Below are 26,744 nucleotides of genomic sequence, written 5' to 3'. Positions count from 1 at the left end.
GTACTGGGCCTATTTGGATTAGGAAGATTTTCCACAGTAGGCTTTTACATCCTTATGACAAGTTAATGGGAGTGGACCTATAATGAAAGTGGGACTAGATTTATAGCCTGTTAGATAATAAATAAATCACTGTGTTAACATACTTCTGGAAGGATAAATCATATTATTATAACCTATCTATTGAACCATGTGCCGTCGCAGAGATCAGCATCTGATATTCTTTCTGCACGTATTCAACTATGCGTCCTTACATCGCCCTTTCCTTGCCCACTCAATTCAACAACTTGTAGCCTATACGTTTCTTCTGAATGTGTATTTTTTAGGCATGTTATCCTTTACGTTTTGAGGGGTGATGCTGGGGTTTAGAAACCGCCGCATCCTTTCTCTGATCTAATTGTCAGTCGTGATTTCGCTGGTGGACGTGCAGTCGCCCTCGCACCCCTCCTGCGTCGTGAGTCCCATCCCAGCCAATCAGATCGTGAGGAAGAATCCGCTGCTACTCTCTTCCTGATTCCGCCCATTCATCAGCACCGCGGACTGTCACGAGCGCCTTCTCTGTCGAATGAACAAGAGAGAGCAGTACCCTTGCACACGGTTAGGCCAGATAAAGGTAAGATGAAGACTTTCAATTCTTTAGCGGAATTCGTTTTTTTTAGTTATGACTATAATTGCTTCTTGTCTCAAATCGTGTAAAAATATCCGCTACTTTCTGATTATTTGTCTGATGCCATTGTAGGCCCTACATGATTTCCCCTTCATCATATTACCGAAAATGACGAGTGCTCTCAGACAGTGCTCTAAATCTTTGGTCTTTTGGCTTTTCATTTTCAAGCTATTAAAGACATGATTGTGCCTGGCCACGGCTTGCAGCCTGGTAGCTAGTCTATTTTTAACCCGTCCTGTCAGCTTGCGAGATGTCACTCCATTTAGAAACGGCAGTGAGGGGAAAGGAAAGGGCGTCAAGTTGCAACCACACAGCTAGATAACAGTGTTTTATTAGTACTGAAATACTCTGCCACACCTTCCTGTACCTTTTTGATAGATAAAGACAGTTCACTACTCATTCATTGCTTGTCATGGGGCGGCTAAGTGCGTTTGGCCAGTAACCGATCCCCGATCCGGCAAGGTGGACATATCTGCTGTTCTGCCCTTGAGCAAGGCAGTTAACCCCCAACAAGTGCTCTCCGGGCGCCAATGACGTGGACATCGATTAAGGCAGCCTCCCCGCACCTCTCTGATTCAAAGGGGTTGGGTTGAATGCGGAAGACACATTTTCAGTTGCGCAACTGACTAGGTAACCCCCTTTGCCCATTCACTGGTATGCAGTGTGGCCAGCTACCAGTTTCTGGCTGCTATGGTGGACAGAATATTAAATGTAGCAATCTGTTGCAGATACAATGTAGCCAACTGTGGTTACTTTGTGGTTCCCTTTCAGAGATGCTATGAAATCAGTGTTTCCATTGCACACCGAAGATAAATGTTGAAATACATTGTTTAATTTCTATTTGTTCAAGTTAATCATTAAACTAGGGAGAACACACTGCAAAATAGTTATTGTCATACCCAGAGATAAATGAAAAACAGGCGAATGCAAGAAGCTGAATTAAATCCTTGAATGTCAAGTATTTTATTATTTATTTCAGTGTGAGGAAGCCATTTTATAGTAGCCTATCAGCAGGTTCTATCCCTCCATCTCCATTTTATAGTAGCCAATCAGCAGGTTCTATCCCTCCATCTCCATTTTATAGTAGCCAATCAGCAGGTTCTATCCCTCCATCTCCATTTTATAGTAGCCTATCAGCAGGTTTAACTCTGTCTTTCTCCATCTCTGCACACTGAGACAAGGGGAAAAAACAAACATGTATGTTTAGCTACATGTTATAAGTAATGTGTTATAGCTGTGTTATTATTACTACCATAGGATTACGTTCTGTTTCTTTAAACGTCAGCTCACTTTAGGTGCTGTGTGGTCCCAACTGTAGGCTAAAGATTGACTCTTCCCTTTCTGTGCTTTGTAGCCAGTGGCAAGTTTCCACACTATGGACATTTAATGCCAGAGCATTTTCCATTGGTCCAGCAGGGGTTGGTTGGTGGGGCTGTAGTGGCTGAGGCTGGAACATGGGGTTCTTTCATCAGGGAAAGTCAGATAAAAACCGATGAATGAAAATCCATAGTCTGTGTGCAGAACAGTCTAGTACAAGGCAGGGCAGGGCAGGCCCGGACCTCAACCTGGTCTAAAATCGGATAAAACAGTGAATGAAAATCCATCACTTATGTTCTGTATTGGGGAACACAGTCCCATTGCACCGGGGCATCTGCAAAAAGACTGAATATAGAGCCTTGATGTGGTCTAAAAATCTCTCTTCTCCACACATTTCATAGTAGGGTAATGTTCAGGACAGTCCTATTACAGACGTCAGAGTAAAGGCTGTTTCATAGTAGGGTAATGTTCAGGACAGTCCTATTACAGACGTCAGAGTAAAGGCTGTTTCATAGTAGGGTAATGTTCAGGACAGGCCAATTACAGACGTCAGAGTAAAGGCTGTTTCATAGTAGGGTAATGTTCAGGACAGTCCTATTACAGACGTCAGAGTAAAGGCTGTTTCATAGTAGGGTAATGTTCAGGACAGTCCTATTACAGACGTCAGAGTAAAGGCTGTTTCATAGTAGGGTAATGTTCAGGACAGGCCAATTACAGACGTCAGAGTAAAGGCTGTTTCATAGTAGGGTAATGTTCAGGACAGTCCTATTACAGACGTCAGAGTAAAGGCTGTTTCATAGTAGGGTAATGTTCAGGACAGTCCTATTACAGACGTCACAGTAAAGGCTGTTTCATAGTAGGGTAATGTTCAGGACAGTCCTATTACAGACGTCAGAGTAAAGGCTGTTTCATAGTAGGGTAATGTTCAGGACAGTCCTATTCCAGACGTCAGAGTAAAGGCTGTTTCATAGTAGGGTAATGTTCAGGACAGTCCTATTACAGACGTCAGAGTAAAGGCTGTTTCATAGTAGGGTAATGTTCAGGACAGGCCAATTACAGACGTCAGAGTAAAGGCTGTTTCATAGTAGGGTAATGTTCAGGACAGTCCTATTACAGACGTCAGAGTAAAGGCTGTTTCATAGTAGGGTAATGTTCAGGACAGTCCTATTACAGACGTCAGAGTAAAGGCTGTTTCATAGTAGGGTAATGTTCAGGACAGTCCTATTCCAGACGTCAGAGTAAAGGCTGTTTCATAGTAGGGTAATGTTCAGGACAGGCCAATTACAGACGTCAGAGTAAAGGCTGTTTCATAGTAGGGTAATGTTCAGGACAGTCTTATTACAGACGTCAGAGTAAAGGCTGTTTCATAGTAGGGTAATGTTCAGGACAGTCCTATTACAGACGTCAGAGTAAAGGCTGTTTCATAGTAGGGTAATGTTCAGGACAGGCCAATTACAGACGTCAGAGTAAAGGCTGTTTCATAGTAGGGTAATGTTCAGGACAGTCCTATTACAGACGTCAGAGTAAAGGCTGTTTCATAGTAGGGTAATGTTCAGGACAGGCCAATTACAGACGTCAGAGTAAAGGCTGTTTCATAGTAGGGTAATGTTCAGGACAGTCCAATTACAGACGTCAGAGTAAAGGCTGTTTCATAGTAGGGTAATGTTCAGGACAGTCCTATTACAGACGTCAGAGTAAAGGCTGTTTCATAGTAGGGTAATGTTCAGGACAGTCCAATTACAGACGTCAGAGTAAAGGTATCCTAAGTTCTGAAATGGCTTTGAACCAAAAGTACACGTTGTGCTGTATTTCCCCTGTAAAGTGTTATATGTACCCGCCAAAGCCTAGGCAAAGTCATGTGTCGTCAGCTAGTAATTTGCTTTGTCGTATGAAAAATACTTGGATGCAGCAATCGATTTAGGCCTGCGACACGCATGAGTCAGCAGAAAACATTGGTGCAGTAAAATGTCAGGTGAGACGGGCTACCTTCACATCTTAACCCAAGTGTCATTTGACCAAGTCATGCTGCAGAGATTGATGCTTCAGCCCCGTGAGAATCACCCATACGTATTTTACAAGGACACACCCATGCTTTGGCCCCGTGAGAATCACCCATACGTATTTTACAAGGACACACCCATGCTTTGGCCACCCAGACTGCAGTAACTTTGTACAGGTTTTTTTACACGTGGGCTGGCATCACATGACATTTTCCACACTATTATCTGCACAGGTCTGCCAACTAGTTTCCCCATAGCAGTGGGTACATAGGTGCAGGCAGTGGACTTTTATGTTGACTTTATGCTTTTATGATTTTGTGTTTAATGCTTTCGTTTTTTTTATAATGTAATCTTTTCTGTTTTTATACTGTTGGATTCTGTCATTGAGCATTTCAAATGTTGCCAAGTCACTGTCCTGACTCACTGTCCTGACTCACTGTCCTGACTCACTGTCCTGATTCACTGTCCTGACTCACTGGCCTGACTCACTGTCCTGACTCACTGTCCTGACTCACTGTCCTGATTCACTGTCCTGATTCACTGTCCTGACTCACTGTCCTGATTCACTATCCTGACTCACTGTCCAGACTCACTGTCCTGACTCACTGGCCTGACTCACTGTCCTGACTCACTGTCCTGATTCACTGTCCTGATTCACTGGCCTGACTCACTGTCCTGATTCACTGTCCTGATTCACTGTCCTGACTCACTGGCCTGACTCACTGTCCTGACTCACTGTCCTGATTCACTGTCCTGACTCACTGTCCTGATTCACTGGCCTGACTCACTGTCCTGATTCACTGTCCTGATTCACTGTCCTGACTCACTGTCCTGATTCACTGTCCTGACTCACTGTCCTGACTCACTGTCCAGACTCACTGTCCAGACTCACTGTCCTGACTCACTGTCCTGACTCACTGTCCTGACTCACTGTCCAGACTCACTGTCCAGACTCACTGTCCTGACTCACTGGCCTGACTCACTGGCCTGACTCACTGTCCTGACTCACTGTCCTGATTCACTGTCCTGACTCACTGTCCTGATTCACTGGCCTGACTCACTGTCCTGATTCACTGTCCTGATTCACTGTCCTGATTCACTGTCCTGACTCACTGTCCTGACTCACTGTCCTGATTCACTGTCCTGACTCACTGGCCTGACTCACTGTCCTGACTCACTGTCCTGATTCACTGTCCTGACTCACTGTCCTGATTCACTGGCCTGACTCACTGTCCTGATTCACTGTCCTGATTCACTGTCCTGATTCACTGTCCTGACTCACTGTCCTGACTCACTGTCCTGATTCACTGTCCTGACTCACTGGCCTGACTCACTGTCCTGATTCACTGGCCTGACTCACTGTCCTGATTCACTGTCCTGATTCACTGTCCTGATTCACTGTCCTGACTCACTGTCCTGACTCACTGTCCTGATTCATTGTCCTGACTCACTGTCCTGACTCACTGTCCTGACTCACTGTCCAGACTCACTGTCCTGACTCACTGGCCTGACTCACTGGCCTGACTCACTGTCCTGACTCACTGTCCTGATTCACTGTCCTGACTCACTGTCCTGATTCACTGGCCTGACTCACTGTCCTGATTCACTGTCCTGATTCACTGTCCTGATTCACTGTCCTGACTCACTGTCCTGACTCACTGTCCTGATTCACTGTCCTGACTCACTGGCCTGACTCACTGTCCTGATTCACTGTCCTGATTCACTGTCCTGACTCACTGTCCTGATTCACTGTCCTGACTCACTGTCCTGACTCACTGTCCTGACTCACTGTCCTGATTCATTGTCCTGACTCACTATCCTGATTCACTGTCCTGACTCACTGTCCTGACTCACTGTCCTGACTCACTGTCCTGATTCACTGTCCTGACTCACTGTCCTGACTCACTGTCCTGATTCACTGTCCTGACTCACTGTCCTGACTCACTGTCCTGACTCACTGTCCTGATTCACTGTCCTGATTCACTGTCCTGACTCACTGTCCTGACTCACTGTCCTGACTTCAGACCTAGATCCTCACTGAGGGCTAGTGTGTAGATGTCAATACTTCTGATGTCTTCGACATTTACTTCTCTCCCATCCTCCTTCCTCTCCTCTCTCCCACCCTCTTTCTCTCCTCTCTCCTCTCCTGTGTAGTTCCAGAACCATGTCCATCCTGAAGATTCACGCTCGTGAGATTTTCGACTCCCGTGGAAACCCCACCGTGGAGGTCGACCTGTACACCAAGAAAGGTAAGAGATTATACTGGAGCAGGGCAGTTTGCATAGTTTAAGCAACATTGCATGCATGCACATACCCAATGGACAGAGTGAGTTAGCTCCAGGCTAGTCCCTCTCCAACTGGCAGAGTGAGTTAGCTCCAGGCTAGTCCCTCTCCAACTGGCAGAGTGAGTTAGCTCCAGGCTAGTCCCTCTCCAACGGACAGAGTGAGTTAGCTCCAGGCTAGTCCCTCTCCAACTGGCAGAGTGAGTTAGCTCCAGGCTAGTCCCTCTCCAACGGACAGAGTGAGTTAGCTCCAGGGTAAGGGTAGCCTATATCCTACAGTCGACTAGAGAGATCTAGCAGATCAGACGGAGTTGGGGGAGCTTAAATAGCCCCCTGTTTGTAATGGTCATACAGAGATAAATACAGTAGGATCAGTGTTTCCCCTATATTGATTTAGCAGCGGTGCCCTGCTGAGACGTGCTTCTAAAGGGATAGTGAGAGATTGGCAATTAAGCCCTTTTTCTACCCACCCAGAGTCAGATGAACTGCATGCAGTTTGAAGGATGTTGCTAACTAGCTATTCACTGATATGCAGTGTGGCCAACTACCAGTTGTTGGCTTCCAGATAGTACTAGCGTGGACTGAATACTAAATGTTGCAAGACACAGTGTAGCCAACTGTGGTTACTTTGTGGTTCCCTTTCAGACATGTTAAGAAATCAATGCTACTATGTTTCCATTGCACACTGAAAGTGGACTAGACATAGTGCACGTTTACTAAGATAAATGTTTAAATAAATAGTTTAATTTCTATTTGTTAGAGTTAATCATTAAACTAGGGAGAACACACAGCAAAATATGTCTTGTCATACCCAGAGATAAATGAAAAACAGGCGAATGCAAGAAGTTGAATTGAATCCTTGAATGTGAAGTATTTTATTATTTATTTCAGTGTGAGGAAGCCATTTTATAGTAGCCTATCAGCAGGTTCTATCCCTCCATCTCCATTTTATAGTAGCCTATCAGCAGGTTCTATCCCTCCATCTCCATTTTATAGTAGCCTATCAGCAGGTTGTCACGCTCGTTGATAGACGGATCGGACCAAGGTGCAGCGTGGTATGCGTACATATTACTTTATTAACTGAATACAACTCAAACAAGAAAATACAAACGAACGTGAAGTTCAACAGGCTGCACAAGCCAAAACAGAAACAAGATCCCACAACTAAGGTAGGCAAAATGGCTACCTAAGTATGATCCCCAATCAGAGACAACGATCGACAGCTGCCTCTGATTGGGAACCACACCCGGCCAAACATAGAAATACAACATCTAGAATTCCCACTCTGACCAAACCAACTAGAGAAAAACAGGGCTCTCAAGGTCAGGGCGTGACACATGATCGATCCCTCCATCTCCAATCTGACACTTCCGGTTCCCAAATGGCACCCTATTCCCTAAATAGTGCGCTACTTTTGAACTACTACTTTTATTGCATCCCTATGAGCCCGTCCAAAAAGTAGTGCACTGTATAGTGAATAAGGTGCCATTTGGGATGCTGACCATAGATACATGCAGTACAGAGTTCAGGGGCTTGACCCTGTAATACAGTCCTTAGAGAGGCCCTAGAGGCCTAAAAGATGCCGGGTTAATACTTATTATACTGTAGCTTGTTTACCAGGAATTAGTCATTTTTTATACGTTTTTCTGGGGTAATCACTGAAGTCTTCTAATACTCTTCTTCGTGTGAATTTTGAAGTAATATTAAAGTGTTGTTGATCGTGCAGCACAGAACATTACAGACCTGTCATTTTGTAATGCGATTACGATTAATTGGAAATCGATACCTTACTTTCAAGATGTATTTTTTTTATCACAACCAACCTAACAATATTCAACCAACTAACTATGAATATCCAGAGTGGGAATCGGGGTTCCGCTGCCCTTGTAAAGAGCGGAGTTCCTTTGTCATTCTGCTCCGTGGGCTAAAACAAAGCAGTTATTTCAACTTAATGAATGAATGTCCTGAATGTTAATGAAGCTATCTGAATTAGGCCACCAGAGGAAGAGGAAAGGGGGGGGGGGGGGGGGGGGGGGGGAGAGACATGTTGGACTTGAAATCCACCCCAAAAAAAGGGGCAAGTATTTTCCCTTTGTCTTGCTCTCTTTTGACCGTTTGTGGGAAGGTTGCTAGGTGCTCTAAGCTACTATAAATAGCAGCTTCACGGTTTCTAGTTTAGTATGGCTGGGATCCTAACCTTGTCTCCCTCAACCAAGCCACAGCCTGATTTAGCATTGGATGCGTCCCATATGGAACCCCTGTTCCCTTTAGAGTGCACTATTGTTTTGACCAAGGTCCAAAGGGATTCCCACAGGGCTCTGTTCAAAAGTAGTGCACTATAAAGGGAACAGGGTGCCATTTGGGATACACATTGTGTTGTCTGCTGCTGTATAAAAAAAGGGTTGGATTGTTGGGCACATGCAGAGATGTAATGTGTCTGCTGCTGTATAACATAAGGGGTTTGAATTACAGTGTGTACTAGAAGGGCTGCATCGTCCTTCTGTATCTATTTTCAGATCCAGTAGTCATCCTATGGGATGAGAGTAACTGTACTTTTTAATGTATATTTTTTATTTTATTAATATTATTTCAGTTTTAATGTATATTTTTTATTTTTAGAACAGACGGACGGCTGCCACCGAAACGCGTTTGTTTGTTCTGACCTCTGCTGCTAAAAGAAATACATTCAAAACTTAAAGAATATTTATTTCAGTGAGTGCAGGTTTTTTTCTTTCTTTTGAACCCGGAAACCAAATACCTTTTGTTTGCTATAAACATTAAGCTGAGCGCGCTAATTTCTCTTTCTATAAGAGTGACTGTCACGTCCTCTGATGGGGTTTTCTAACCACTATTAGTAGTATCTAACAGAATCTAGGCCTATGATATTTAAAAAAATAACCTTACTGAATTCAGACATACTGTAGATGTGTCCAACATGCAATGTGTTGCTAAAAGAAATACATTCAAAACTTTAAAGAATATTTATTTCAGTGAGTGCAGGTTTTTTCTTTCTTCAAGTGTGTGCCTTTTGAACCCGGAAACCAAATACCTTTTGTTTGCTATAAACATTAAGCTGAGCGCGCTAATTTCTCTTTCTATAGGAGTGACTGTCACGTCCTCTGATGGGGTTTTCTAACCACTATTAGTAGCTGGACAGAGGTATCTAACAGAATCTAGGCCTATTATATAAAAAAATAACCTTACTGAATTCAGACATACTGTAGATGTGTCCAACATGCAATGTGTTGCATGCTTTGTATTGCTGCTTTGATTGTAGTTGATTTGAAAACAAGTGAAATCACTAAGACTAAATTAATCTGAATAGGTTTATTTGGCTTGAGTGCAAGGGCTATATCAAGCATCCCATAGTTGATTTCTTGATGCAGGTGATTTGATAAGCCTGAACTCATGGCCTAAATCTCTCTGTGTGTCTCTGTGGTTAAGCTTTAAATCCCTCCTGTTCTCAGGACCCCTGTCATTGGTTTGATCAACATCTTTTTTTTTTGTTGCCCAATGAGCAGTTAGAATCAAATTTGCGCATCCAGTATCTTTCTTCACATGGTTGAATCCAAAATGTCTGACCTTGGTGTGTGTCTGAGCCAGCAGTCACATCCTGGGAAGCTGCTGCACTGTGTGTGTGTGTGTGTGTGTGTGTGTGTGTGTGTGTGTGTGTGTGTGTGTGTGTGTGTGTGTGTGTGTGTGTGTGTGTGTGTGTGAGCCAGCTGTCGCATCGGGAGGCTGCTGCACTGTGTGTGTGCGTGTGTGTGTGTGTGTGTGTGTGTTTGTGTGTGTGTGTGTGTGTGTGTGTGTGTGAGCCAGCTGTCGCACCGGGAGGCTGCTACACTGTGTTTGTGTGTGTGTGTGTGTGTGTATGTGTGTGTATGTGTGTGTGTGTGTGTGTGTGTGTGTCTCTGTGTGTGTGTGCGTGTGTGTGTGTGTGCGTGTGTGCGTGTGCGTGTGTGTGTGAGCCAGCTGTCGCACCGGGAGGCTGCTACACTGTGTTTGTGTGTGTGTGTGTGTGTGTGTGTGCGTGTGTGTGTGTGTCTGTGTGTGTGTGTTTCTGTGTGTGTGTGTCTCTGTGTGTGTGTGCGTGTGTGTGTGTGTGCGTGTGTGTGTGTGTGTGTGTGTGTGTGTGCGTGTGTGTGTGTGTCTGTGTGTGTTTGTTTCTGTGTGTGTGTGTTTCTGTGTGTGTGTGTGTGTGTGTGTGTCTGTGTGTGTGCGCGTGTGTGTGTGTGTGCGTGTTTGCGTGTGTGTGTGTGTGCGTGTGTGTGTGTGTGTGTGTGTGTGTGTGTGTGTGTGTGTGTGTGTGTGTGTGTGTGTGTGTGTGTGTTGAGCCAGCTGTCGCATCGGGAGGCTGCTACACCACACATGCTCAGTAGAGAACTTTTATTCTCTGTCCAACCCTGTTACATCACATTGATCTGCTTAGCAACCCTCCCCTGACCGAGGGGATGCTTGCTGCTCATTGGATGATTTTGATTTCCTGTTGCTTTCACTATGAACAACAAACAACCTCCATACTACACTACAGTGCATTGGGAAAGTATTCACACCCCTAGACTTTTTCCACATTTTGTTACGTTACAGCCTTATTCTAAAATGGATTAAATTCATTTTTTTCCTCGTCAATATACACACAATACCCCATAATGACAAAGCGAAAACAGGTTTGTATAATACAAAATAATAAAAAGATACCATATTTACATAAGTATTCAGACCCTTTGCTATGAGACTCGAAATTGAGTTCAGGTGCATCCTGTTTCCATTGATCATCCTTGAGATGTTTCAACAACTTGATTGGAGTCCACCTGTGGTAAATGTAATTAATTGGACATGATTTGGAAAGGCACACACCTGTCTATATAATTTCCCACAGTTGACAGTGCATGTCAGAGAAAAAACTAAGCCATGAGGTCGAAGGAATTGTCCGTAGAGCTCCAAGACAGGATTGTGTCGAGGCACAGATCTGGGGAAGGGTACCAAAAAATGTCTGCAGCATTGAAGGTCCCCAAGAACACAGTGGCCTCCATCATTCTTAAATGGAAGAAGTTTGGAACCACCAAGACTCTTCCTAGAGCTGGCCGCCCGGCCAAACTGAGCAATCGGGGGAGAAGGGCCTTTGTCAGGGAGGTGACCAAGAACCCGATGGTCACTCTGACAGAGCTCCAGAGTTCCTCTGTGAAGTTGGGAGAACCTTCCAGAAGGACAACCATCTCTGCAGCACTCCACCTATCAGGCCTTTATGGTAGAGTGGCCAGACGGAAGCCACTCCTCAGTAAAAGGCACATGACAGCCCGCTTGGAGTTTGCCAAAAGGCACCTAAAGGACTGTAAGACCATGAGAAACAAGATTCTCTGGTCTGATGAAACCAAGATTGAACTCTTTGGCCTGAATGCTGGAGGAAGCCTGGCACCATCCCTATGGGGAAGCATGGTGGTGGCAGCATCATGCTGTGGGGGTCAGCGGCAGGGACTGGGAGACTAGTCAGGATCGAGGGAAAGATGAACAGAGCAAAGTACAGAGAGATCCTTGATGAAAACCTGCTCCAGAGCGCTCAGGACCTCAGACTGGGGCGAAGGTTCACCTTCCAACAGGACAACCGCCCTAAGCACACAGCCAAGACAACGCAGGAGTGGCTTCGGGACAAGTCTCTGAATGTCCTTGAGTGGCCCAGCCAGAGCCCAGACTTGAACCCGATCGAACATCTCTGGAGAGACCTGAAAATAGCTGTGCAGCGATGCTCCCCATCCAACCTGACAGAGCTTGAGAGGATCTGCAGAGAAGAATGGGAGAAACTCCCCAAATACAGGTGTGCCAAGCATGTAGCATCATACCCAAGAAGACTCAAGGCCTGTTTTTGCTTTGTCATTATGGGGTATTGTGTGTAGGTTGACTAGGGAAAAAAACAATTTAATCCATTTTAGAATAAGGCTGTAATGTAACAAAATGTGCAAAAAGTCAAGGGGTCTGAATACTTTCTGAATGCACTGTATATTGCCAAAATGATAAAATATGATTTTCAGGATGGATATTTATGGATATCAGAGTTTTTTCTGGATGAGTATGGAGCTTAGTTGGTGGGCGTGGCAGTGGGCGTGGCCAATGGCTCGGTCGCTGACCAAACATTTTAGAGGCCTTCTTCTTGACAATCGAGACAAAATGTTGCTGTTTTAAAGCTAATTTCCTAACATTCTACACATAAAATCAAATTTTATTTCTCACATGCTTCGTAAACAGCAGGTGTAGACTAACAGTAAAATGCGTACTTCAGGGTCCTTTTTCCAACAGTGTAGAGTTAAAGATAAAACATATATATATATATATATATATATTACAATTAAAACATTTGCAGTTTTAAAGCTGAATTCCTGCAGTTCTACACAAATGCTGTGTTCTTATGCTATCTGAGTGACTCAAACATTATAACAAAAATCAATGGGGGCCCCATGCCATGACAAAAATACTCCTGAATGCATCATTTTTTAACTTTTAAATTCTCATTGACTGTCTAGTTTTTATTTTGGTGATTTGTTAGTTCTCAAAGATGATCGTATTAAAAAAATATATTTGTCACGCTCTGGCTCCGGGACTCTGTATGTTGAGCCAGGGTGTGTTCGTTTCTTTGTGTTCTGTTTCTTGGTTGGGTTGTTCTAGGTTGTTGTATTTCTTTGTTTGAGTGACTCCCAATCAGAGGTAACGAGTGTCAGCTGTTGGCTCGTTGTCTCTGATTGGGAGCCATATTTAAACTGTCTGTTTTCACCTTGTGTTTGTGGGTTTTTGTTCCTAGTCAGTCATTGTCACTGTGGACTTCACGAATCATTATTTGTTTTGTTGTTCCGTGTTCGGTCAGTGTTATCGTTGGACGTCACGAGTCGTTTCTTGTTTTGTATATTTAAACTTTAACTAATTAAAGTCATGTTTGTTTCACACGCTGCGCCTTGGTCTACTCCTTCCCACGATCGTGACAATATTGCTCCTTTATCTTTTCTACATACTTTATATCTGGGTTTTAGTTCACAATTATTTTTACTGTTTGGACTTAGTCTGCCCGAAAAAAAACACTACTATAGCATGTAGAAAAACCTCTGAATATTCATGATCATGGATATAATATGGATGTATTAAGGTCGGTTCAGGGCTGCAGTGACAAACATTTTGAGGATGGATATTTCTGATATGAATTTCTTTAATTAGGATGCAACAGCCAGCCTCCTGCAGTGAGTCGGGAAATGAATTTGAAACACAATAGAGTCGTTAAAGTCCTCTGTGTTCTCCAGGTCTGTTCAGGGCTGCCGTCCCCAGCGGTGCCTCTACTGGTATCTATGAAGCTCTGGAGCTCCGTGACAATGACAAGACACGCTACCTGGGCAAAGGTACGCTTTGATTTCCAATGGCCTTATAGTACAAAGCCCCCTCTTTGAATGTATGTCCTTAAAGTACAAAGCCCCCTCTTTGAATGTATGTCCTTAAAATACAAAGCCCCCTCTTTGAATGTATGTCCTTAAAGCACAAAGCCCCTCTTCAAAAATGTTCCGTTACATCATTCCTTTCTGACACTTCATCAATCTTTCCTCCTCTGTCAGGGGTGAAAAGAGCTGTAAAATATATTAATGAGTTCTTGGCTCCAGCACTGTGTAACCAGGTAAATACACAGTGTGGAGTAACAACAGGAGTGACACAGAAATAACACTGAAATGAACTGGAGTTGATGAAAGCATGACTTTTGAGTGGGTTAGCTTTGATTTGACAACGTAACTAACCTCTGTGGCAGGCATTCACAGATGATCACAGATAAACCATTATTACCCCCCACTGAAATATATTGACTAGAACGGACATTCCCATTCAAGTCAGCGTTCCGTGATGGGTGGGTCGACTGGCAGACCTTTTGTCATTCTATTTTTTGTGATTACCCCCATGATCCCAATAGTGGATCATTCCACTTGACGTTTGTTTAACCAGCCTAGTTGCTGCCACCCAAGCAGCCAGTCATAGCGAGAGCTAAGGCTTGCTCTGTGATCGTCTGGTACTGCCTGCTGCTCTTGCATGGTCTACTTCTCCCTGGGTTGTGACGCTCTGCTTGTCCCTCTGCAGGTGTCTCAAAAGCTGTTGATCATATCAATAAAACTATTGCACCTGCACTTGTTCGGCAGGTAGGAACATTTACTGTTTGACTAACATTGACAATGTTGTGCTAGTGTCAAGTAAGAGTTGCATAGAGTTTACAGTATGACATAGAGTTTACAGTATGTCATGGAGTTTACAGTATGGTGTAGAGTTTACTGTATGACATAGAGTTTACAGTATGTCATGGAGTTTACAGTATGTCATGGAGTTTACAGTATGGCATAGAGTTTACAGTATGACATAGAGTTTACAGTATGACATAGAGTTTACAGTATGACATAGAGTTTACAGTATGGCATATAGTTTACAGTATGACATAGAGTTTACAGTATGGCTTAGAGTTTACAGTATGACATAGAGTTTACAGTATGGCATAGAGTTTACAGTATGACATATAGTTTACAGTATGGCATATAGTTTACAGTATGACATAGAGTTTACAGTATGGCATATAGTTTACAGTATGACATAGAGTTTACAGTATGGCATATAGTTTACAGTATGACATAGAGTTTACAGTATGACATAGAGTTTACAGTATGGCATAGAGTTTACAGTATGGCATAGAGTTTACAGTATGACATAGAGTTTACAGTATGGCATAGAGTTTACAGTATGGCATATAGTTTACAGTATGACATAGAGTTTACAGTATGGCATAGAGTTTACAGTATGACATAGAGTTTACAGTATGGCATAGAGTTTACAGTATGGCATAGAGTTTACAGTATGGCATAGAGTTTACAGTATGACATATAGTTTACAGTATGGCATATAGTTTACAGTATGACATAGAGTTTACAGTATGGCATATAGTTTACAGTATGACATAGAGTTTACAGTATGGCATATAGTTTACAGTATGACATAGAGTTTACAGTATGACATAGAGTTTACAGTATGGCATAGAGTTTACAGTATGGCATAGAGTTTACAGTATGACATAGAGTTTACAGTATGGCATAGAGTTTACAGTATGGCATATAGTTTACAGTATGACATAGAGTTTACAGTATGGCATAGAGTTTACAGTATGACATATAGTTTACAGTATGGCATAGAGTTTACAGTATGGCATAGAGTTTACAGTATGGCATAGAGTTTACAGTATGGCATATAGTTTACAGTATGACATAGAGTTTACAGTATGGCATAGAGTTTACAGTATGACATAGAGTTTACAGTATGGTGTAGAGTTTACAGTATGACATAGAGTTTACAGTATGGCATAGAGTTTACAGTATGACTTAGAGTAGTCATGGCAGTATGTTTGCCATGTAGTAGGTTGCTAAGCACGATCCTGACTGAAGACAATTTAGTCAAAGTAGTAAGTTACCTCTATATAGTTTGTATTAATAGTATCTTTGCATTTTGTCTGTTGCATTTATCTCTTGAGTTGTTGTAGGAAGACAACACTGTACGTTGATCACTGTCAAAGGGATGACTGTACTTAGAGCACAGCGACCGTCACTGCAGAGCTCCATGGCTCTTTCAGCCTGCCTAGTAACCTGCCTAGTAACCTGCCTAGTAACACCTCAAGATGCTGTGTGTAGTGTGTACTAGTGAACCATAAACGTCCTTCAAGCCTGGCGTTTTGAGCTAACCTGTTTGAACTTTGAACTAACCTTTTGTCTGTTTGTTTTCAGTTCCTCCCATCTCTAACGGTTGGTGTGCTGTTCTGTGTCTGTCTGTCTGTCCTGTTGTTCAGGATGTCAGCGTCGTGGAGCAGGAGAAGGTGGACAAGCTGATGCTGGACATGGATGGCACAGAGAACAAGTGTAAGTTGGGGAACAGTTTGCTTAGAGCCTGCAGGTATAAAGCTTTATAAATGGTTATAAACAGGTATGAGCCTTTATAATAAGGCATAGAGAACACGTGATAGTAAACCGCATGTTTTTAAAACTTATGTTTTACAGCTCAGTCCCACTTTCAAAGAATAATAATTCATAAAGGCTGTATAGAGCAGTCATAAAGGCTGTCTAGAGCAGTCATAAAGGCTGTATAGAGCAGTCGTAAAGGCTGTATAGAGCAGTCATAAAGGCTGTCTAGAGCAGTCATAAAGGCTGTATAGAGCAGTCATAAAGGCTGTATAGAGCAGTCATAAAGGCTGTCTAGAGCAGTCATAAAGGCTGTCTAGAGCAGTCATAAAGGCTGTATAGAGCAGTCATAAAGGCTGTATAGAGCAGTCATAAAGGCTGTATAGAGCAGTCATAAAGGCTGTATAGAGCAGTCATAAAGGCTGTATAGAGCAGTCATAAAGGCTGTATAGAGCAGTCATAAAGGCTGTCTAGAGCAGTCATAAAGGCTGTATAGAGCAGTCATAAAGGCTGTCTAGAGCAGTCATAAAGGCTGTATAGAGCAGTCATAAAGGCTGTATAGAGCAGTCATAAAGGCTGTATAGAGCAGTCATAAAGGCTGTCTAGAGCAGTCATAAAGGCTGTATAGAGCAGTCATAAAGGCTGTATAGAGCAGTCATAAAGGCTGTATAGAGCAGTCATAAAGGCTGTATAGAGCAGTCATAAAGGCTGTATAGAGCAGTCATAAAGTCTGTATGAGCACTACATGGATGCTTCCATTTCATTTATAAGAAATGGCTGCTTCTCTTGGCTTATTTATTAGTTGTGAATATTCAGCAGGCAGAGCAAAAAGTTATGGTTATGCATAGGGACGCATAGGTTAGGGTTAGGGAGGGTGAGGTATAGGGGGGATGAGGTTAGGGTTAGGGAGGGTGAGGTATAGGGGGGATGAGGTTAGGGTTAGGGAGGGTGAGGTATAGGGGGGATGAGGTTAGGGTTAGGGAGGGTGAGGTATAGGGGGGATGAGGTTAGGGTTAGGGAGGGTGAGGTATAGGGGGGATGAGGTTAGGGTTAGGGAGGGTGAGGTATAGGGGGGATGAGGTTAGGGTAAGGGAGGGTGAGGTATAGGGGGGATGAGGTTAGGGTTAGGGAGGGTGAGGTATAGGGGGGATGAGGTTAGGGTTAGGGAGGGTGAGGTATAGGGGGGATGAGGTTAGGGTTAGGGAGGGTGAGGTATAGGGGGGATGAGGTTAGGGTTAGGGAGGGTGAGGTATAGGGGGGATGAGGTTAGGGTTAGGGAGGGTGAGGTATAGGGGGGATGAGGTTAGGGTTAGGGAGGGTGAGGTATAGGGGGGATGAGGTTAGGGTTAGGGAGGGTGAGGTATAGGGGGGATGAGGTTAGGGTTAGGGAGGGTGAGGTATAGGGGGGATGAGGTTAGGGGAAGGGTTACATTTAGATGTAGAGTTGGTGAACTGCCATCCTGAACCATTCAAAATCTGCCGGCTGTACGCTGCCTTATTTCTTCACAGCATTGAGTTAACGTGGAGATTCTAGTTACGCAGTACATATACAGTACACCAATGTACTAGGCGTCAATACAAAGACCCCAAATAGCCTTTTGTTGTCCCCTTGAAGGGAATAGAAGCTGTGTACAGAAAAGAGAATAGAAGCTGTGTACAGAAAATAGAATAGAAGCTGTGTACAGAAAATAGAATATAAACTGTATGGGCTGCACTTAACCCCCCCCCCACAGCTAAGTTTGGTGCCAATGCCATCCTGGGCGTGTCCCTGGCTGTGTGCAAGGCCGGGGCTGCTGAGAAAGGTGTCCCCCTGTACCGTCACATCGCTGACCTCGCTGGCAACCCCGACGTCATCCTCCCCGTCCCCGTAAGCCTGCTTTTACTTATTAAAGATTTGATATTTATGTGACTGACCTTGGTTTGAACCCCGGTCTCCTGTTAGCAATAAGTATTTTAGCCCTCCAAACTAAAGCCTAGGCATTGGCTTGGGGAGTTAACACAACCCTTCAGGTTTCAGACAACGCTACTCATCACCCCATAGTGGTTCACCCAATCACCTCTTATATTTACAACATTACTTTACTTATCTTTAACTGTAATTACCGAACCACCTCTTATATTTACAACATTACTTTACTTATCTTTAACTGTAATTACCGAACCACCTCTTATATTTACAACATTACTTTACTTATCTTTAACTGTAATTACCGAACCACCTCTTATATTTACAACATTACTTTACTTAGCTTTAACTTTAATTTGAAACTTAAGCTCAAACCTCTTCCGTCTCTGTCCAGGCCTTCAACGTGATCAACGGAGGTTCCCACGCAGGCAACAAGCTGGCCATGCAGGAGTTCATGATCCTCCCTGTAGGAGCCAGCACCTTCAAGGAGGCCATGAGGATCGGAGCTGAGGTCTACCACAACCTGAAGAACGTTATCAAGAAGAAGTACGGCCAGGACGCCACTAACGTGGGAGACGAGGGAGGTTTTGCCCCTAACATCCTGGAGAACAAGGAAGGTGAGAGAGAGATAGAGAGAGAGAGATAGAGAGAGAGAGAGAGAGAGAGAGAGAGAGAGAGAGAGGGAGAGATGGATGGAGGTAGAGATGGACGGAGGGAGAGAGAGAGATGGAGGGGTTGAGAGATGGACGGAGGGAGAGATGGACGGAGGGAAAGAGAGAGAGAGAGATTGAGGGGTTGAGAGATGGACGGAGGGAGAGACAGGGACGGAGGGGTTGAGAGATGGACGGAGGGGTAGACAGAGGGACGAAGGGGTTGAGAGAGGGAGGGAGGGGTAGAGACAGGGATGGAGGGAGGGGTTGAGAGAGGGATGGAGGGGTAGAGAGAGGGAGAGAGGGAGGGAGGGGTTGAGAGAGGGACGGAGGGAGGGGTTGAGAGAGGGATGGAGGGGTAGAGAGAGGGAGGGAGGGAGGGGTTGAGAGAGAGATGGAGGGGTAGAGCGGGAGGGAGGGGTTGAGAGAGGGAGGGGAAGAGAGGGAGAGATGGTTGAGAGAGGGAGGGAGGGGTTGAGAGAGGGAGGGGAAGAGAGGGAGAGATGGTTGAGAGAGGGAGGGAGGGGTTGAGAGAGGGATGGATGGAGGAATGCCACTAACGTAGAAGACGAGGGAATCTTCTCCTCCAACATCCTGGAGAACAAGGAAGTAGAGTGACGATGAGCGTCAGTCAGTTAATCAATCAGTCAGATTGACAGTAAGTCAGTCAGTTAATCAATCAGTCAGATTGACAGTAAATCAGTCAGTTAATCAATCAGTCAGATTGACAGTAAGTCAGTCAGTTAATCAATCAGTCAGATTGACAGTAAGTCAGTCAGTTAATCAATCAGTCAGATTGACAGTAAATCAGTCAGTTAATCAATCAGTCAGATTGACAGTAAGTCAGTCAGTTAATCAATCAGTCAGATTGACAGTAAGTCAGTCAGTTAATCAATCAGTCAGATTGACAGTAAATCAGTCAGTTAATCAATCAGTCAGATTGACAGTAAGTCAGTCAGTGTAGCTCAGTGTAGTTCAGTGCCAGGTCAGTGTAGCTCAGTGCCAGGTCAGTGTAGCTCAGTGCCAGGTCATTGTAGCTCAGTGCCAGGTCATTGTAGCTCAGTGCCAGGTCAGTGTAGCTCAGTGTAGCTCAGTGCCAGGTCAGTGTAGCTCAGTGCCAGGTCAGTGTAGCTCAGTGTAGCTAAGTGCCAGGTCAGTGTAGCTCAGTCCCAGGTCAGTGTAGCTCAGTGCCAGGTCATTGTAGCTCAGTGTAGCTCAGTGCCAGTTCAGTGTAGCTCAGTCCCAGGTCAGTGTAGCTCAGTGCCAGGTCATTGTAGCTCAGTGTAGCTCAGTGCCAGGTCAGTCTAGCTCAGTGCCAGGTCAGTGTAGCTCAGTGCCAGGTCATTGTAGCTCAGTGCCAGGTCAGTGTAGCTCAGTGTAGCTCAGTGCCAGGTCAGTGTAGCTCAGTGCCAGGTCAGTGTAGCTCAGTGTAGCTAAGTGCCAGGTCAGTGTAGCTCAGTCCCAGGTCAGTGTAGCTCAGTGCCAGGTCATTGTAGCTCAGTGTAGCTCAGTGCCAGTTCAGTGTAGCTCAGTCCCAGGTCAGTGTAGCTCAGTGCCAGGTCATTGTAGCTCAGTGTAGCTCAGTGCCAGGTCAGTGTAGCTCAGTGCCAGGTCAGTGTAGCTCAGTGCCAGGTCAGTGTAGCTCAGTTCCAGGTCAGTGTAGCTCAGTGCCAGGTCAGTGTAGTTCAGTGCCAGGTCAGTGTAGCTCAGTGTAGCTCAGTGCCAGGTCAGTGTATCTCAGTGCCAGGTTAGTGTAGCTCAGTGCCAGGTCAGTGTAGCTCAGTGCCAGGTCAGTGTAGCTCAGTGTAGCTCAGTGCCAGGTCAGTGTAGCTCAGTGCCAGGTCAGTGTAGCTCAGTGTAGCTAAGTGCCAGGTCAGTGTAGCTCAGTCCCAGGTCAGTGTAGCTCAGTGCCAGGTCATTGTAGCTCAGTGTAGCTCAGTGCCAGTTCAGTGTAGCTCAGTCCCAGGTCAGTGTAGCTCAGTGCCAGGTCATTGTAGCTCAGTGTAGCTCAGTGCCAGGTCAGTGTAGCTCAGTGCCAGGTCAGTGTAGCTCAGTGCCAGGTCAGTGTAGCTCAGTTCCAGGTCAGTGTAGCTCAGTGCCAGGTCAGTGTAGTTCAGTGCCAGGTCAGTGTAGCTCAGTGTAGCTCAGTGCCAGGTCAGTGTATCTCAGTGCCAGGTTAGTGTAGCTCAGTGCCAGGTCAGTGTAGCTCAGTGCCAGGTCAGTGTAGCTCAGTGTAGCTCAGTGCCAGGTCAGTGTAGCTCAGTGCCAGGTCAGTGTAGCTCAGTGTAGCTCAGTGCCAGGTCAGTGTAGTTCAGTGCCAGGTCAGTGTAGCTCAGTGTAGCTCAGTGCCAGGTCAGTGTATCTCAGTGCCAGGTCAGTGTAGCTCAGTGCCAGGTCAGTGTAGCTCAGTGCCAGGTCAGTGTAGCTCAGTGTAGCTCAGTGCCAGGTCAGTGTAGCTCAGTGCCAGGTCAGTGTAGCTCAGTGCCAGGTCAGTGTAGCTCAGTGTAGCTCAGTGCCAGGTCAGTGTAGCTCAGTGCCAGGTCAGTGTAGCTCTGTGTAGCTCAGTGCCAGGTCAGTGTAGCTCCATGTAGCTCAATGCCAGGTCAGTGTAGCTCCGTGTAGCTCAGTGCCAGGTCAATGTACCTCCGTGTAGCTCAATGCCAGGTCAGTGTAGCTCCGTGTAGCTCAATGCCAGGTCAGTGTAGCTCTGTGTAGCTCAGTGCCAGGTTATTGGTCAAGGTGCCAGGTCAGTGTAGCTCAGTGCCAGGTCAGTGTAGCTCAGTGCCAGGTCAGTGTAGCTCAGTGTAGCTCAGTGCCAGGTCAGTGTAGCTCAGTGCCAGGTCAGTGTAGCTCAGTGTAGCTCAGTGCCAGGTCAGTGTAGCTCAGTGCCAGGTCAGTGTAGCTCAGTGCCAGGTCAGTGTAGCTCTGTGTAGCTCAGTGCCAGGTCAGTGTAGCTCCATGTAGCTCAATGCCAGGTCAGTGTAGCTCCGTGTAGCTCAGTGCCAGGTCAATGTACCTCCGTGTAGCTCAATGCCTGGTCAGTGTAGCTCCGTGTAGCTCAATGCCAGGTCAGTGTAGCTCCGTGTAGCTCAGTGCCAGGTTATTGGTCAAGGTGACAGGTCAGTGTAGCTCAGTGCCAGGTCAGTGTAGCTCAGTGTAGCTCAGTGCCAGGTCAGTGTAGCTCAGTGCCAGGTCAGTGTAGCTCAGTGTAGCTCAGTGCCAGGTCAGTGTAGCTCAGTGCCAGGTCAGTGTAGCTCAGTGCCAGGTCAGTGTAGCTCAGTGCCAGGTCAGTGTAGCTCTGTGTAGCTCAGTGCCAGGTCAGTGTAGCTCCGTGTAGCTCAATGCCAGGTCAGTGTAGCTCCGTGTAGCTCAGTGCCAGGTCAGTGTAGCTCCGTGTAGCTCAGTGCCAGGTCAGTGTAGCTCCGTGTAGCTCAATGCCAGGTCAGTGTAGCTCCGTGTAGCTCAATGCCAGGTCAGTGTAGCTCCGTGTAGCTCAATGCCAGGTCAGTGTAGCTCCGTGTAGCTCAATGCCAGGTTATTGGTCAAGGTGCTAAGATGGCAGAAGCCCCAGTTGGGCACTTAGCAGAGGTCATGATGAAACTGGAAGTTTGAGGATTTATTCTCCTACTGGGGCTTTATTTTCTTATTTAAATAGTGTACAAAACAATTCACAAAATACAATATTGAGTAGGCTATAATTTGTATTTGTGATCAAATCAACTCAAATCAGTTCAATGACTTGGTTTGAAGTTACTTAAAGTGATTTGGCCACAAATTATAGCCTACTCAATATTGTATTTTGTGAATTGTATTGTACGCTATTTAAATAAGAAAATAAATATATCAAGCCAAGCAAATCTGGTTATTTACCGTGAGGGAATCTTAACCCTTATTAATCTGTGTTCCCCTCAGCTCTGGAGCTGCTGAAGGAAGCCATTGGCAAAGCCGGCTACACCGACAAGATCGTGATCGGCATGGACGTGGCTGCCTCCGAGTTCTACAAGGACGGGAAGTACGACCTGGACTTCAAGTCACCTGACGACCCCAGTCGTTACATCACCCCAGACCAGCTGGGAGACCTCTACAAGAGCTTCGTCAAAGATTACCCAGGTCTGTTCGATTCCCACCGGGGGGGCCAGTATGACATTAAAACAAATATATAATGTATGCACTCACTAACTGTAAGTCGCTCTGGATAAGAGCGTCTGCTAAATGACTAAAATGTAAAATGTAAAAAATGTTGATGCTTTCCAAACGGTACCCTATTGCCTATATAGTGCACTACTTTTGTCCAGGGCCCCCATCACCAAGGGGGATAGGTTGCCTGGAGTCGGCAGTGCCATTACCACTAGATGAAGGATGATTATACTGATCCTCATTATACTGAATCCCCAATGGCACCCTATTCCCTATATAGCACTACTACTACCCACAGGGCTCTGGTTAATAGTAGTGCACTATGTAGGGAATAGGGTGCCATTTGGACCTGACTTCTGCTACCCGTTAGAGGCCCGAGCCTCGTGGATCTCCAGGGGACATCTCCAGCCACAACTACTGGAACGCTACTGTAGCTACAACGAGCTTTGTTTTGGCTCTGATGTATGGGAACCTAAAGTAAATCAGTTGAACAATGTATTTTGTAATTGCAGTCAATTAGGGCTTTAGAGTTGCGTCACTCTTTCTCACCCCTTCTTCTGTCTTTAGCAACGTGCTCAAACAGCTAACCCATTACAACCGTTCTCCTCTGTCTTCTACAGTGGTGTCCATTGAGGATCCCTTCGACCAGGATGACTGGGCTGCATGGTCCAAGTTCACGGCTGAGACCAGCATCCAGGTGGTGGGTGATGATCTGACCGTCACCAACCCCAAACGCATCGCCAGGGGTGTGGCCGACAAGGCCTGCAACTGCCTGCTGCTCAAGGTCAACCAGATCGGCTCCGTCACAGAGTCCCTGCAGGCGTGAGTAACTGTCCACACACACATTCGGCCATTTTGGTTCAGACTGGCTCCATCACTGAGTGGAGGGTCACTCCACTGGCAGCCATTTTGTTGCCATTGTTTCAGACAGTGCTGAAGGTAGGGAGACTGATGTTAGTGTGGACCTCGGTGCCAAACCCATATGGGGACATTGTGTGTATCAGTGGAGGCTGCTAAGGAGAGGACGGCTCATAATAATGTCCGGAACGCAGCAGATGGAATGGCATCAAACACCTGGTAACCATGGTGTTTGATGTGTTTGATACCATTCCACTGATTCCGCTCCAGCCATTACCACGAGTCCGTCCTCCCCAATGAAGGCACCGCCCACCTCCTGTGATGTGTATGTGTACGTTTCTGTACTAGCTAATGAATGTGTTCGCTGTTTCCTACGTAGCTGCAAGATGGCCCAGACCAACGGCTGGGGGGTGATGGTCAGCCATCGCTCTGGAGAGACAGAGGACACCTTCATCGCTGACCTGGTCGTTGGTCTCTGCACTGGACAGGTAGGATACACCTTCTCATCAGATAACAGATTTCATTTATCTTATTAGGCAGATATTATTATTGGGCGGCAGGTAGCTTAGTGGTTAAGAGCGTTGTGCCAGTAACCGAAAGGTCGCTGGTTCTAATCCCCGAGCCGACTAGGTGACAAATCTGTCAATGTGCCCTTGAGCAAGGCACTTAACCCTAATTGCTCCTGTAAGTCGCTCTGGATAAGAGCGTCTGCTAAATGACGTAAATGTAAATGTAATTACTACTGGTGTGACTGGTATGTTGTGTTCCAGATAACTTAAATAACTGATATGTTGTGTTCCAGATAACTTAAATAACTGATATGTTGTGTTCCAGTTAACTTAAATAACTAATATGTTGTGTTCCAGTGAACTTAAATAACTGATATGTTGTGTTCCAGTTAACTTAAATAACTGATATGTTGTGTTCCAGTGAACTTAAATAACTGATATGTTGTGTTCCAGATAACTTAAATAACTGATATGATGCGGTATGCTGTGTTCCAGATAATTGAAATAACTGATATGATGCGGTATGCTGTGTTCCAGATAACTGAAATAACTGATAGGATGCGGTATGCTGTGTTCCAGATAACTGAAATAACTGATAGGATGTGGTGTGCTGTGTTCCAGATAACTGAAATAACTGATAGGATGTGGTGTGCTGTGTTCCAGATAATTGAAATAACTGATATGATGCGGTATGCTGTGTTCCAGATAACTGAAATAACTGATATGATGCGGTGTGTTGTGTTCCAGTGAACTTAAATAACTGATATGATGCGGTGTGCTGTGTTCCAGATAACTGAAATAACTGATATGATGCGGTGTGCTGTGTTCCAGTGAACTTAAATAACTGATATGATGCGGTGTGCTGTGTGTCCTTCTCCAGATCAAGACCGGTGCCCCGTGCAGGTCTGAGCGTCTAGCTAAGTACAACCAGCTGCTCAGGTGAGCTCCGTCTTTAAACTCTTAACTCAGCTGTATAAAATATTGTCACTAGTAATATCATATGTCATATGTTCTTCATTAGATATATCCTTTGATGTAAAGGTTTGGCCCAAATAGAGAGCAATAGTAATGGCGTCTTTTTTTTAGGCTCTAACTCCGCCATGGATCGTTGGTCAAACCTATGGGGAAATGAATGGCGTTTTTGGATAAAGACCGAAAATAAGGTCTGTGGTAAACACAGGCTTTAGGAGATCTTAAATGTTTTGTTCTTTGTGATCATCTTCATCAGCTAACGTCACTTTTGGTGAATTTTGAAGCGTTTATGTATTTTTAAAAATAATAATTAATAAAGGTCATGTTAACTGACCGATATTATCTCATAGAACAAAACTTGTAAGATCTCCTAAGCCTGTGTTAACCTCAGACCTTATTTTTGACGTTCATCCCAAAACCCAATTCTTTCCCCATTCATTTTTCCCCATAGGAATGGCTAAACGAACCAGAGGTAACTCATTTCTGGTTTTTAGGACTACAAGCTGGCGAGCTCTATATCGCTCATCTTAATGTACCATTATCAAGGATAATAGTGAGCTATTTTAGTACTTCAACTGTTGAAACATCCAGCCAAATTGACTGTCTGCCTACCTTCCGTAGGATTGAGGAGGAGCTTGGAGACAAAGCTGTCTTCGCTGGCCAGAACTTCAGGCATCCAATCTAAGGAGGTTCAACTTCTCCTTGGGTCTTCGTGTTTTCATCCTGCATAAGTACAGTAACCCCCAGCACATAAAGCCACACTAGGTCTCTACGCACTGCCCTGTCCAGAGGAAGGAATATGGAGTGGCATTGAAATGTAACCCCCAAGGTCCAAGGCTGTGGTTCCGTTAGCACGTTAGGAAACTCTAATCTAACTTCTACTGCACTGACCATAATGCACCGCCACCGACCCAACCTCTAGGACTCCTGAATAGTGTTAGTCCTGTTTGTGTCAGTGTAACCTTATCGTGTGATGAGAGATCTTTGTGTCAGTGTAACCTTATCGTGTGATGAGAGATCTTTGTGTCAGTGTAACCTTATCGTGTGATGAGAGATCTTTCTTTCGCTTCTTGTGAGTTGTAGTGATTCTTGGTTGTCTCCTAATGAGGATTATTATTCTAGTGGAGAGCTACTGTAAGTTTAGCACTGTGCTGTTATTGGGCAGGACAGACAGGACTGTATGTGCAAGGTGTCACCTCTGAAGAGAAGTCCTAGTGTTGCTACTGTAAGCGTTGGCAGAATTACCGGAAATAAACCTTTGAAACAGACAAGGGATGTCATTCTGCCTTTCTGTGTGCTTTCTTGTTATAATATCATCTGGAAGTTTCTGGATCACAAAATGCAGAGACACTGAAATCATCCTAGAAACATAGACCATAGACCAGAGTCATATTTATTTGTGTGACGAGTACTGAGGATACGAAGAGGCAGGACGCAGACATCAACAATGTAAAGGTTTACTTAACGATGAGCAAGGGAACAACAAAGAGTGAGGACAAGAC

At 45.0% G+C, this 26,744-nt stretch overlaps 1 protein-coding gene across 1 annotated transcript; it reads left to right on the top strand.

Annotated features, from left to right (window-relative positions):
* The first annotated feature begins 523 nt into the window (after nt 1–523).
* On the top strand, nt 524–26,522 carry LOC311150021 (enolase). Its single transcript, XM_084187263.1, has 12 exons — nt 524–610; nt 6,136–6,230; nt 13,544–13,639; nt 14,361–14,419; nt 16,102–16,171; nt 17,944–18,077; nt 18,511–18,733; nt 22,679–22,876; nt 23,524–23,725; nt 24,141–24,249; nt 25,151–25,209; nt 25,864–26,522. The coding sequence occupies exons 2-12, from the start codon at nt 6,146–6,148 to the stop codon at nt 25,925–25,927; spliced, it is 1,299 nt and encodes a 432-aa protein (XP_084043389.1). The 5' UTR covers nt 524–610; nt 6,136–6,145; the 3' UTR covers nt 25,928–26,522.
* Nucleotides 26,523–26,744: the final 222 nt, after the last annotated feature.

The sequence above is a fragment of the Coregonus lavaretus genome (genome assembly GCF_964263955.1).
Source record: "Coregonus lavaretus genome assembly, chromosome: 22".
Lineage (NCBI taxonomy): Eukaryota > Metazoa > Chordata > Actinopteri > Salmoniformes > Salmonidae > Coregonus > Coregonus lavaretus.
This window is presented reverse-complemented; position numbering and strand designations above follow the sequence as displayed.

Bases quoted from the DNA above. Each gene is read 5' to 3' on its own strand.
- LOC311150021 (XM_084187263.1), top strand. From the start codon at position 6,146: ATGTCCATCCTGAAGATTCACGCTCGTGAGATTTTCGACTCCCGTGGA. The intron at 13,640-14,360 runs GTACGCTTTGAT...GTCCCTCTGCAG, and splicing joins GACACGCTACCTGGGCAAAG to GTGTCTCAAAAGCTGTTGAT. The intron at 16,172-17,943 runs GTAAGTTGGGGA...CCCCCCCCACAG, and splicing joins GGATGGCACAGAGAACAAGT to CTAAGTTTGGTGCCAATGCC.